General features: G+C 37.2%; 2 protein-coding genes across 3 annotated transcripts; both read left to right on the top strand.

Annotated features, from left to right (window-relative positions):
* The first annotated feature begins 1342 nt into the window (after positions 1–1342).
* Positions 1343–8257, top strand: LOC113159147 (MOB kinase activator 1B). The gene is made up of 6 exons (XM_026355691.1): positions 1343–1647; positions 2739–2905; positions 4509–4602; positions 4791–4924; positions 5881–6044; positions 6154–8257. Exons 1-6 carry the CDS (start codon positions 1634–1636, stop codon positions 6229–6231), a joined length of 651 nt encoding a protein of 216 aa, XP_026211476.1. The 5' UTR covers positions 1343–1633; the 3' UTR covers positions 6232–8257.
* A 746-nt stretch (positions 8258–9003) lies between these two features.
* dck (deoxycytidine kinase) lies at positions 9004–13648 on the top strand. 2 transcript variants are annotated; one of them, XR_003298563.1, is made up of 7 exons: positions 9004–9233; positions 9538–9653; positions 10830–11023; positions 11587–11734; positions 11889–12004; positions 12134–12564; positions 12714–12817. XR_003298563.1 is itself a non-coding variant. In XM_026353899.1 (7 exons), exons 1-7 carry the CDS (start codon positions 9131–9133, stop codon positions 13405–13407), a joined length of 804 nt encoding a protein of 267 aa, XP_026209684.1. In that variant the 5' UTR covers positions 9004–9130; the 3' UTR covers positions 13408–13648. The 2 variants fall into 2 exon arrangements, 1 of the variants encoding a protein (XP_026209684.1); XM_026353899.1 differs by lacking the exon at positions 12134–12564 and adding an exon at positions 13381–13648 and having other exon boundaries at positions 12714–12813.
* The last annotated feature ends 144 nt before the right edge of the window (positions 13649–13792 follow it).

Raw genomic sequence — 13792 nt, 5'->3', positions numbered from 1 at the left:
GTTGTGGTCAACACGTTTAGATGTTGAATAATAAATATTAATGTATTTAAACTGGGATTATTTGTGTTATTTTTATTGAACAAATACAACTATAAGCTAGAGTGAGTAGAACATTAATAATACTATAATAAACTTGATTCCTATAGGTTTTTTTTTTTTTACAAAGTGCTTTTCATAGTTGTTTCATGATTAAAATAGGTTTTAAACATTTCAACATTGTAGTAGGGAGTAAGACTAAGACTACTACTTCTAAGAATAATAAAAATAACATAACACATCAAAATATTGTAAATAGAGTATGTACACACTATTTCAACAATGTTTTAATGTCACAATATTATTACAACATTAGTTACATGTTATTAATGTATTGTAAAAATGTGCAATATCAATACTCAACCATACAAGCATGTTAGTGTAGTCTGCTTAATGTAATTATATTTTGAAGATAATCGGGCAGAGTTATTGTGCATGTGTTGTTTTTTAGAACAGGGGATATTCTGAAGCACCAAATGTGATCTGTTTTTGTATCTAGGTTCCTAAATTAAATATTTTCATTTGTCACACATGATAGACTTTCTATGAAGTAACATCTTAAAGCAAAACATCTGAATATGTTACCTCAATTTCCAATAAAGTATGTTATCATTGTTAGTCTGTTAGGAATTATGAGATGCACTTTTAGATGCACTTTTAGATAGATAGATAGATAGATAGATAGATAGATAGATAGATAGATAGATAGATAGATACCTAATCGATAGATGATAACAATAGATAAATAGATAAATATAGATAATAGATAATAGATAGATAGATAGATAATAGGAATGATAGATAGCAGAAGAGCTGTAGAAATAGAAAATAGATAATAGTGAGAGATAGATCTAATAGTAGATAGATAGATCAAGATAGATATGAGATAGAGATAATAGATAGATTAGATAATAGATAGATAGAGATAGATGACGATAGAGAGATAGATAGAGAGATAGATAGATAGATAAATAGAGAGAGAGATAGATAGATAGAGAGATAGATAGAGGGATAGATAGATAGATAAATAGATAGATAGATAAATAGATAGATAGATAGATAGATAAATAGATAATAGATAGATAGATGATAGATATAGATTTAGATAGATAATAGATAGATAGATAGATAGATAGATAGATTAGAGATTTTGTAGCTGTAAATAAGTAGTGCTAGATTGTAGTGATCAATAATAGCTAATAGATAGTAGCTAGCTAGATTAGTGTTGTCTTGTGTCAGCTACGCAGTGGCGCCACGACAGACATGCGCCTGGTATCTGCTTCGAGCGTCAGAAGAAGAAGTCCGTCTTCCATCCAGTACGCTGCTGCCTCTCAGCGTACAGAGCAGCAGCCAGTGGATCAGTGTGTCTGTAAAAAAGACCGTTTTCTTCCAAACCAACGTGTTCTGATCGCTGTTACACTACAGTAATTGCTCTGTCGGATGTTCTTTCAAGGACCATTTAAGGAAACCCGAGAAGAATCGAGGACGTTTTAGCGATACACGACAGGGTTGTGACAATCAATCCCTTTGGTCTGGTCTGCCTTCACTCTGCTTGTTAGCTTTTTGTCAAGAGTTATTTTCGGCTCTCAGAGGAAACATGAGCTTTTTATTGTGAGTTTACATTCAAATTGTGTGATGAATGCCTGTTTTGCTTTGTTCTTAACGGCTAGCTTTGTATTTAGAACATGCCAGTGATGCTACAAAACTAGTTTGGCTAGCTAGCAGGCTAAGACTACTTCCTGGACCCTCATCCGAACACCTTGTGTGATTCTCATTGTTTTTTGTTTTTTTGATTTGCATGTCGACATCTTTAGTAGATTAGTAGTGATTTAAAAGTAAATCTAGTATTGTGTAATCTTTCAAGACTTTAACTCACCGGGTACGGACCCCAAGTTAAATTTAATTGAGAGACGTGCACAGTCTGGCCAGGATATTTGCTGGTGTGAGCATTTTTTTGTGCTACAGGCAAATCTAGCTCAAATATGACAGAAGTCACCAATCAATCTCTGACCCAGTATTTGATCAAAGAAGAGGACAGTGTTGTTAATATTACTCTAACGATATTTAAAACCCGTTTGTGATGACATAAGAGGGTGGAGGAGAAACATTAAGCTAAATGCGCCCTCTGGTGAGGATGTGACTGTTTTTAGGTAAATAGGCCTGAGAGTCCCTTAAAACTCAACTTAATGGGCTAACTTAACTAACAAAGACAACATTTCTTACACATAGAGCATCATCATCATAAAGTGTATTATCATATCCATCAGACAGGACAGTCCAAAACATTTGACTTCACTTAAAGGAAAGATCATGGATACGATTGTAAAATAAAAGTTGTACATTAAGTTTAGTCAGTGTTTTGTATAATATTATTTTGTCTTGTCAAGGTAATTCTGTAATTAAAGCTTGCAATCTAACAGATTGACTAACAGAAATTCTTGTTTAATGGGGCAGCGAGAGAGACAGCAGATCTCCAGATGGCCTCATTATACACAGAGGGACACTGTTCTGGACCCCCACTTTTATTTTTTCACACAAACTACAAACAAGTAGAGCTCAACTTTTGTTGTTTGCTTCTTTTTAAAGGGACTTTTTGTGTTGGCCTACCTAATGGGCTCCATGAAGTCGTGATTAGTCATCCTGTCTGACTACCTCATTAGTTATCACACCGTTTGTCTTCCTCTTTGAAATGTGACTCACAGTGGAAACCGCTCATCCAAGACGTTTAAGCCCAAGAAGAATATCCCAGAGGGTTCTCATCAATACGAGCTGTTGAAACATGCAGAGGCTACACTGGGAAGTGGAAACCTGCGCATGGCGGTCATGTTGCCTGAGGGTGAAGACTTAAATGAGTGGGTCGCAGTCAACAGTAAGCACTATGTTTATCTTTTTCCTCCTCCTTTGTTACACCCTTTTTGGTTCACCTTCATGGAGGAATGACTTGACGTCAACACACCTTTTTATTCTTGTATCTGTCAGCCTCTTCTTTCTCTGTCTATTGTTGTATTCCTATGTTTGCTCTGTTCCTGCAAACTCAATAATTTGAGAGTGAACTGTCAGGGTGTAAGATCCTGGCAATTCCTCCAAAGGCCATGAGCATTCATGCTGGCAAAACCACTGTGAATGTTAAATAGACTTTATTGTCCGGGATGTGAGTGCCTTGTTTGCTTTGCTCTAAATTAAGACAAACGACTGGTCGTTAGGAGCTAAATTTTCTTTTGCATCCTCACACATTTTCCTGCTTTATTAACTGCACTGCAGAAGAATTTTATTTTGTTAGATTTGTTAAACTACACTGCTTGCATTCTTCACACAGTTTAGTGGAAATGAAAGGATGTCAGGGTTTGAGTCAGTGTTGTTTTAACATGCACAATAAAGGGAAGTTGGAATAAAAGTGCTGTGTAGCAACTTCTCCCAGCCCCAGGTTTAAATGACTATTCAAATTATCTCTGTTCACAAGCACCAGCTTATTTAATTTTTCGAGTTTCTTTTATTTTTATTCCTGGAATAGGTAGCGACAGGAGAGGTGGAGAGAGGGTTTGCATGAAACAAAGGCCCTATCCAAAAATCAAACTGGAGGGGTTTATTTTGTATGCAACTGAACAATACTTGCAATTTATTCTTATCATCTAAGTGTTTTTAATGTCCAGTGACCCTACTGTCTCTTTGCATGCAGCTCAGGACACAAGGCAGCATGGCAGAAGGGATAGATAGATAGATAGATAGATATTTATACTGTATTTTAACCTTCTCTCAACCTGTGGTCATTTAATGAAGCATCCAAATTTAAGTCAGTTGCTTGGAAGGACAATTAAAAGTTTAATAATGTTCAAAGTTAACACTCAAAAGACATTAGTTGGGTATTTCCCTGTGATTCACATTTGCTTGTGTGTTGTATATTAATAATTCTGTGTGTCCTCACTGGTGATCAGAAAGCGTCGCTTCTCATCTCAGGCTGCAATAGGTTTAGTGGCCTATGCACGAGAAGCAACATGCAAACAGTGCATTTGGAGTTTTATGTATTTATTTTTACTGTAAAATCTTCACCACATCATCGATACCAACTATTTGGACCGAAATATCTCAAGAGGGGAGTGGACAAACCCTCACAAACAAGCTGGTGTCTCCTTAAACAAGACCTCACACGAAACATATGCCACATCAGCTGTTCAGTATGTTTTTTTTCTCTGTGAGATTAGAAAATAGAGCAACTGCCAACCATTTAAATGGATCACTCCAACTGATGGAAAGCCAAAGTTGGCTGTATGCCCCTGGGAATGTGTGAAAATACTTTATGCCAGATAACTGGAGTGTGTACTGGTCTACAGTTCGGACTGGGCAGTGAAGTGGGCAGTGTAAAGGCCCTTTGGAAGCATGGTGCCAGCTATCTGTGCTGATAGACATGGTATTTAGTCTGATATATATATATATACTGGATATTGAGTATGTTGTTTTTGCATTTCTTTTTCCAGCTGTGGATTTCTTCAACCAGATTAACATGCTGTATGGCACGATCACAGACTTTTGCACAGAGGAAAGCTGTCCAGTCATGTCAGCTGGTCCTAAGTAAGTGTAATACTGTAGGTCTACAGTAACTTCATGAAACCAGCCCAATGTGAGATGTGTTTGATGCCAACAGTTTTTTGCTAATGGGGCAATGGAATTAAATCAGAAATGCAATTTTGTTGTACACTAAATGAGAGAATTCATTAATATTTTCAAAATATAATGTTTGTCATTTATATTTCTTGTAGATATGAGTACCATTGGGCTGATGGTACCAACATCAAGAAGCCTATCAAATGCTCTGCTCCCAAGTATATTGATTATCTTATGACCTGGGTGCAAGACCAGCTCGATGATGAAACACTTTTCCCTTCAAAGATCGGTGAGTTTTGATGCTTTGCTGTCTTATATCTATTAGTGCTGAGCTCTAAAGTACAGTATGTACAGGTTTTAGGTGCGTGTCGATTATTTTGTCATCAAGCCGACAAATTTAAAATTAAAGCTTTAATTTATGCATATCATTTTGTTCAAACTGCAAAGTCACAGTTTGTCCATTTGTGAAGTACGGCAGCAAAGTCTCATAAATATTTCCAGTTTGCTATTTTGAATATCAGGCACAGTTGTATCTCTTACTGGTCTTCTATGCCAAATAAAACGGGAAAACGCTCAGAGAAACAATGCTCCAAAGTGATGTTGGTGATCAAAAACTCCACAGGGTACCTTTTAAAATATTTGACCAGGACAAAAACCAACACCAACTTATTATTAGCCCTGGAGTCATTGATTCTAGTGTCCAAATAACCAAGTTAAGTGGGTCATGTACGTGTCCTCCCCAGGTGGTAGCTTTAATCAAGAGCTGCATGTCCTGTCAGTCACCTGTTTCTTTTGAATCATTGATGTTGGGTTGGTAGGTAGAGCTCTGTATTCAGCAGGAAGACTCTGTCACCATGATGTAATTCTGTGTTGCACTCACGACTGTTTACATTTCCCTCAATTCCTGTTGTGTCCTGCCTGTGAAGATATTTGCAGGGAATGAGAACAGACTGTAATGTAACAGCCTTAGTTATACTGAGCTTGTTAAGCTGGCAGGCAGTAATGGCAAGATAAAAAATGAATAAAGCAGCAATCAGTGACTCCTCCTAAAACATAAAATGAGCACAGTCGGTAATATGAAGCATATTTTGGCAATTTGAAACCAAAACTCTTCAGGATCCCTCTTCATAGTTTCCATCAAGCCATTATCTTAACCTAATAGTGGTAATATAGACGGTACATATTGTCCTGTTGTTGATCTGAATGATGTGAACAGCTTTCCTTTCTTGCCCTCTTGTTCTGAAGGCGTCCCCTTTAAGCGAAACTTTATGTCCGTGGCAAAGACCATTCTGAAGCGCCTGTTCCGGGTCTATGCTCACATCTACCACCAGCACTTTGACTCTGTCATGCAGCTGCAAGAAGAAGCCCACCTCAACACATCGTTCAAACACTTCATCTTTTTTGTTCAGGTAAAAAAAATCTCACCTTTCAGTATCACCTTTTGTGCTTTTTTCATTTAGGTTTTGCTGTATATTAGATGTCTGACAGTGTTTGCTCCCTCTTCTGTGTCTTTTTCAGGAGTTCAACCTCATTGATAGGAAAGAGCTGGTCCCACTACAGGAGCTGATTGAAAAGCTGACGACTAAGGATAGATAAACAGCAATGTAATACTAATTTTATTGGTCCTCTAGTTTTTGCACAGATACCCACCCCACCCTGGCTGTATGTATGCAGTATATACTATATTTCCATTTGGGGAAATGTTTTAATAACGCCAGGAAGAAGGAAGGGTCTTAATAGGTTTAAGGCACCAGGACTAATGCTATCAGGGATTACACACTTAATTGAACAAACCACATATTCAGATATCAGAGTAAATGGTTTTAGCTATATGGAAAAATCCCCAGTGTTGAGTCACAGCTTCCAGTTAGGATAGAGTAGACATATGTTTATTAGTTTTCTATTAGACTGCACATTTTTGTCACTTGAATTTATGGCAACACAAGGCATATCCACTCTCTTGGATCCTATTTCTCACTCACCCCCAGGGTAGAATAATAAGTCAACTTGCTGTATTATAATAGGGAGGACTTGTTGGTGTATGGCGAGACTTGAAGCTAATTTAACAGCAGTATTTAGTTATTTTCTTACATAGAAGGAGCTGGATTTCAGGCTACTATTGTTCATGTCTATAATAGCCCACATATGTCACTACAAAATAATCCTAAGTGCCTAGCATGGCTCATAATTGCCCTATATCAGCAGTGAGAACTGTACGAAGATAAGACTTTATACCACTGACACGTTTGATTTTCCACCGCACCTCCCTTTGAGTCTCTACGGCTCTAAATCCCTTCATCACACTCCTTTTCTACGCATTTGTACTTCAAGTTGGTTACAATTATTTTATCTTTAAAACGTTGCTATTCACCAAGATTATCTTTATTTAGTTAGAAGGTCTCTTGGCCCAGTGTTTTGTGCAGCTTCTGATAAATGAATGTGTTGAAGGACGTAGAAGTGAGGCTAGTTTGTTGTCATGTTGTAGCAGGGACTCAAAATGAACTAAACTTTTAGCATTTTTTAGTAACATGTTCTTCTATACTAGTTTTTTTCCCCCTAATACTTTAAGTAGAAACAAATTCTAGCAAAATTGACCTTGTACTGTAGGTACCTGTCCACAAAAGTAGAAATTGAGGTGTTTAAAATTGGATCTTGCTGCATCCTATATCTCACTAGCCATAAAGCACTTTGAACAGTTTTCCTGACCCTTCTTGCCTGAATGTTTATACTGCATAGACCGTGCTTTGTGAGAAGCCTTATCATGTGATACGTCACATGATGCAGCTTCTGTGTATCATAGTTTGTTTCCTCCCTCGTATTTCCCCAAATGAATGTTGAATCGCTTAACCTACTCTGAAATCTACTATAAGGCACAAGTGGGATTTCTTAATGCTTTTGTATGTTCGGAGTTGTTTGTTGCTGTGCTGCAAACAGCAGATGCATGCACCCCACCCCAAACTCAAAGTGTAGTTTACTATGCAATAATTGACACGACACTAAAAGACTTTTCAGTTGGCTCATCCATACTTTATATCCGATGTTAATTTAACTTTATAGTGCTTCAGTTCTGGTGTATGATTAAAATAGAATTGCTTCTTATTCAGGTTTGGTTTAAGAAACAGTGACATGAACATTTTATATATCTTTCTATTTGAAATATGTCCGAGTGGTGTAATGCGCCGATGCACATGTGTAAATACTGCAGGACAGACACGTCTTAAAACAGTTCCTGCAAGCATGGATCGATAGCTTTGGTTAAAAGAATGCATCGACTCTTTTTTAGAGGCTGCTTTTCCTTTCACCCAGTTTGGATATTTGAATATTAAAAATTGTGTTTATTTGTTTGGTTTAATTGTTGCGTATCTTTATTTTCCCACTTCCTTAGCTAACTATTATGAATGTTACTGCTCATCAGATATCTGAAAATGTGCTAGAAAAGCAGTCATCCTGAAAGCATCTCATCCTTATGAAATGCCCGTCACTCAGCCTGTTGCCTACAGTTTTTCCTCCTCGACTGTAATAATTAATGACATGTTTGTAAATAATGGCTTGGTAGGGTTTTTCAGTGCTACTGAATTGATTTCTGCTGTTTACAAGGCAAATAAAGTTGGTCTTGACTCTTTGAATGGATCCTGTGTTTTAACTATTTAACTATTTATTCTTCATTATATGTCGTAGTTATATACAGTTACTTCTCAGATGATGATAGAAGTATTATAAAGTATGTGTTACAGTACACAGTACTACAGGCACTTAAACAAAATGCAATTTTCAGGTCCTGCTTAAATGTTTTGTTACTAGTACTTTTGTAATTCGACTTTAATAATATTTACTTGTAGTAGAGTATTTCTAAATTTTGGAGTTGGTAGTTAAAGGAAGTTCTACTTTTGACACAACACTAAAACATTTTCCAAAATATATTAATTATAACATTACTTAAGTAGTAATTCATATATCTTCAATGAATTACAGCAAATTAGTTGTTATATTGTTATAGTTGTAATGCGACTTTTAAAATATATAACTTATTGTGATTTCTGTTTTAAAAAACATGGAAATACATTTTAAATTAATTGAATGTGCTTTAATTGTATATTTATATCAAGTACAATTAGTCAACTATATAACTTTAGTATATTCAGTAAAGGTATTACGCATCACATACTAGTACCATTACTTCAAATAAATTAAGTGCATATTATTGCTGTTTACTTTTGCTTAAGCTTACTTTTACTGGGTACTGGGCTTTAGGAAGTGTATTAGGCAGTATTTTATTTGAGGAAATGGTCCGATGGTTCGTTTTAAGATAAGCTCAGCTCAGCTGGAGCCTCTCCGAGGAGCAGCTGCTGCTTCCTGGGCGGAGACGCATCCACCTCCCCTTCCTGATCACTGAGCGCCAAACTCGAAACCAACAACAAGGAGCCTGCAGGCAGCAGCTGCAACATCCTTTTTCGTTAAAGATAAGAATAACAGGACAGTATTTACCTGTTGGAAAATGCCAGTTGTTCCTAAGAGGCCGTGTCCGGAGTCGATGAACGATTCACTGAACGACTCCATGGAGAAAAGGATCAAGCGCATTTCGATCGAGGGAAACATCGGTGAGTGCAGCGCGCGTTTCTCAAAAACCACATCTCACATTACAACCTGGCTCAAACCATCAGCAAACACCTTCTAATGTTTGCTGATGTCACACCAGACTAGTTTAGTGTGGTCATTTCCGTGGATGTCTTCAGACAGTGATTATTTATTGTGGGTCATTTCAAAAAATTGCGCCAATGGCCAGAACACCAGTAGCTGCTCCTGCCTCTAGTTAATAATCAATAATTCACATGCACAAAGTGTAAATTGCTGCATTTTTAGTGTGACATGACTCATTTGAGTTTGTGCATCTTGTGCGTTTAGCGGCGGGCAAATCCACCTTTGTGCGCCTTTTGGAGCAGGAGAGCGCAGACTGGGAGGTGGTGCCGGAGCCGATCGCCAGGTGGTGCAATGTCCAAACAAATGGAAGTGACTTCGAGGTACTCACACTTTTAAATAATCATCTCAAAATATAAAACACCTGTCGTGTCGCCAGTTTAAGGTAAAAATGTTTGATTTAAGATAATTTAGATAAAATAAGTGAGAGGAACATGACACCGGCACTGATCCACTTTAACCTAACTTGGAGAGTCTTCCTCTGTATTTAGATTGCAGCTGCTATCTGTCTATATACTGGTGCACTGCACTAGTCACTATTACACCACTACCACCAGCAGCACACACCCAGAGGAACAGATGGTCCCACTTTGGATATGTCATCATCGGGCACGTAGCTGTGACCTGTCATTCAGCGTCAGTGGCTCAACACGTCTATATAGAGGAACTATTGCTGCACCAGGCTGTGTCCTCATGTGTTTGAGGCAGCATTATGAAGCTTTTTATAATAAATTAGTATAATCTGCATATGATTAATACAAATAGTAAATTATTTTATGTTTTTTTTTTAAAGAAAATCATCAGTTTGATATTTAAATTAAGTTTTATAATATAATTTATCATTTTTAAATAATAGGAATTGTAGATAATAATTAAGAATCAGACAATAATCTATTTCTGTTTTTCTTACCCAGTTGTAATTTAACTGTCGTGTATTACAGTTCAACACTGCTCACTAGAATAACTTCAATTACATGAACTTTTACTTTATCTGACCAATAATGACCCAAGGGACTTCTAGAAAAGGGATTTTGGATGTTGTCATTTCTTACAGTTTGTTGCCTTCAAAAAAATAATAATAAAAATACAAACACTTGTATCACACAGGCTGTAAGCTGCAACAAATATTTGATCAAACTCCAAAAGTTAGCAACAATTTTCATAAAACTGCAAATAAAAACAAAATATGCAATATGTACAATTTCATTTATAGTAATACATTAGAATTATGAGTTTCGATATGAAGAATAAGTTCACATGGATTCAGTTTGACACTTTTCTATGTACGAAGTCTAACTCCATATCTTTCATTGTTATTTATGACTCTATTGTGTTTTTTTGCCCATTGTGATTTGCATGTAAAACCACAACACGTCACAAAAACAAAACCTTGTCAATAAATGTATCACTGACTCTGATGAAGCTGTAATATCAACTGATTCATTGATCCCAAATGGAAGATGTACAGTTTCAAATTCACGATACCCCTAATGTCCTAGGAGCTGACCACATCTCAGAGGAGTGGGGGGAACGTATTGCAGATGATGTACGAGAAACCGGAGAGGTGGTCCTACACTTTTCAGAGCTACGCCTGCATCAGCAGGGTGCGTGCTCAGATGAGGTCAGCCAGTGGGAAGCTGCGAGAGGCCGAGAATCCTGTGCAGTTCTTCGAGCGCTCCATCTACAGTGACAGGTACCAGTGAGAAAGCCAAAAATTAAATTTAAAACAGCCGTGTTGGTGAATTTAGATGATAGTTTATGTTAATTAGAGATCACGAAAGTGTGAAAATCTCTTTGCACATAGTTAAAACTGGCTTAACGAGGATAATTCATCACTGTGAGAATAGTTAATGTAAAAAATAGTTGATGCAGCAACTGTTGTGTGAACTATTTGTCTTTGGGTTTGGGACAGTTAATAATATAATAATATAATAATATAACTTGGAGACCTCATCAGCAGCTCGGGTAAATTGAAATGTAATATTTTACACATGATCAAATGTGATTCTGCAAAACCCAAGTAGAATATTGACCTTTTAATGAGCTTTTATCATTTTTATTGTAAATGCTGTGTCTTCTCAGAGTAACTTTATGACCTTGTAGTTCATAAATGTACTAAATTGTGCAATTTAATGTGTAAATTGATCAACATTATGAAAAGTTCTGAATGCAATTTGTACTTAATGGGCTGAGCTTATCCCTTTTTAATATAAGCTTATTATTTGTGTGCATCCTCTCGTGTTCCTCTTGTCTCAGGTACATCTTTGCAGCCAACCTGTATGAGGGCGAGTGCCTGAATGAGACTGAATGGTCCGTGTACCAGGACTGGCACGCCTGGCTGCACAGTCAGTTTGGCAAGCACATTGAGCTGGACGGTATCATCTACCTCAGAGCTTCACCGGAGGTACTGCATTAGGCTTTTATTTTTATTAATTACATCTAAAAAGAATGAGTTTGCTATGGTAAATACAGAGGTTTTCAATATTGACCTTTAAAAATGAAAATGACAATGTACAAAGACAATAACTTCCTTCCTGTGTTTGTGTGTGTGTGTGTAGAAATGTTTAGAGAGGTTGCACCTGAGAGGGAGACAAGAAGAACAAGACATCCCCCTGGAGTATCTGGAGAAGCTCCACTTCAAGCACGAGAGCTGGCTGCAGCACAAGACCATGAAGTGAGCGAGACACACGCAGAGAGCACAGACATAAACAACATGTTTGCACCACATATTGTGCATTTCTGTGAGGGCAGATAATGTTTATGAAAATGAGTGTCTGCTGAATGTTTTGTCACACTCTGATAGCTATCTGACTAACTTTGGGTGCTACTAAAAAAAGACCCCATTCATGAAATGACCTGAGGACAACTAAGAGACAAACAGTTTCTGATCCATGTGATCTGCAGCCACATGAATGTGTTTAAGAAGTGGATGAGGCTGCAGATAAGTTGTCTAACTTTTTCTTTTTTTATTTCTTTTTTTAGAAATATTTTCTAAATCTTATTGTATTTAGGACAGATCCAGCAGCTGTACTGATGTGCTTGCTTGTAAATGTTTTTGAGTGATTCTCTCTTTTCTAACTAATCAGAGAATTATAATGATATATTATATTATATCTGTTTGACTGATAGGTTTTGCAGTTTCTTATTTAATAGAATTTGAAGGCTGTGAAGAGCATGGTGGAGCAGAGCAGATGGTAGAAGAGCACAGCAGAGCAGGGAGAGGGAGTTGCTGGGGTCAGACTGAATTTATTTTGGGTCTCATAATATCACTCTAGCTTAAGTTGCATATTATAGCTTCATAAATCATGGAAAACTGGTGCAGCTTCCTGTTTCCGACTTGTTACATCACTAACTGTGTGGCCCTTTCCATGTCTGGCATACAGGATGGAGTTTGAGTATCTCGGTGATGTTCCAGTCTTGACCATAGACGTGAACGAAGACTTTAAGGGGAATGATCTCAAGAACGCCGACATGATTGAGAAAGTGAGTGACGTCTAAATCTTGCCGCGTTGTCTCCATGATCCTAACGGCCCAACAGGACTATTTAAGTTCTTATTCAAGTGCAAATTAAATTGTTGTCTGAGCTACTGATGGGTGCATTTATATAAGACGCGATGCTGCACTAGAATTAACAGAATTGCACACATTATGAAAGCTTTAACATCCTGTTTTAAGAAGAATCAGACTAAAGTGAAGCTATTTTGGAGGCAGGTTAAAGTTCCTCTGGAGTCTGATCTTTCTGATACTGAGACAAACACACACACACACACATTCTTGTTTCAGTGGTGGGAATGAGGCCTGAGGAGTTGCTTATGTAGCAGTTTGATGTTTGACGGTAAACACAGGCACTTTTTCAGATGTTCACTCCCAGTGAAATGTCAATAGGAAGAAGTAAACTCAGTAGCTCACACAGTTTTTTGTAGAAAGGACACAAACCCGTGTTTTTCAGTTTTCTTTTTACAAAATAAAGAAACATGTAATATGTTATTCTCACTAATGTTGGTATTCACTGGTCTTGATAACAGCTTCCCTGTTTGTTTGTTTTTTCAGGTGAAAGAGTTCTTGAGCACGTTGTAGATCCCTGCTGACGGACAACTGAGGCCGTAAGACACAAATGTGGATGGAGTCTAACTCGTGAAACAATGAAACAGTGACACTTCTTTTTCTATCCAGTCATTAAAAATGATCTCGTCTGTAGCATTTTTAACTCTTTTAATGCTGCTTACTTATGTATATTTTGTATTTATCAATGTCAATATCAATGTGTGCAAGGACAATAAATGGGAAGTACTTGAAACAATTGGATGTTTTCTAATATTTACTTGTATTTACTCTGTTGTCGTTCCTCTTTCTTTACCTGTGCTCAGTCTAAAACTCCCCAGAAGGTGTCGCCAGTCCCCATATCAACACTTCACTCAGCTATTTTTGACTGATGAGCTTGCCTTTACCAGTTAGCACCAAT

This window comes from Anabas testudineus, chromosome 12 (assembly GCF_900324465.2).
Source record: "Anabas testudineus chromosome 12, fAnaTes1.2, whole genome shotgun sequence".
NCBI classification, from domain to species: Eukaryota; Metazoa; Chordata; class Actinopteri; order Anabantiformes; family Anabantidae; genus Anabas; species Anabas testudineus.
The sequence above is the reverse complement of the archived record's forward strand: the minus strand, read 5'-3'. Positions and strand labels throughout refer to the sequence as shown.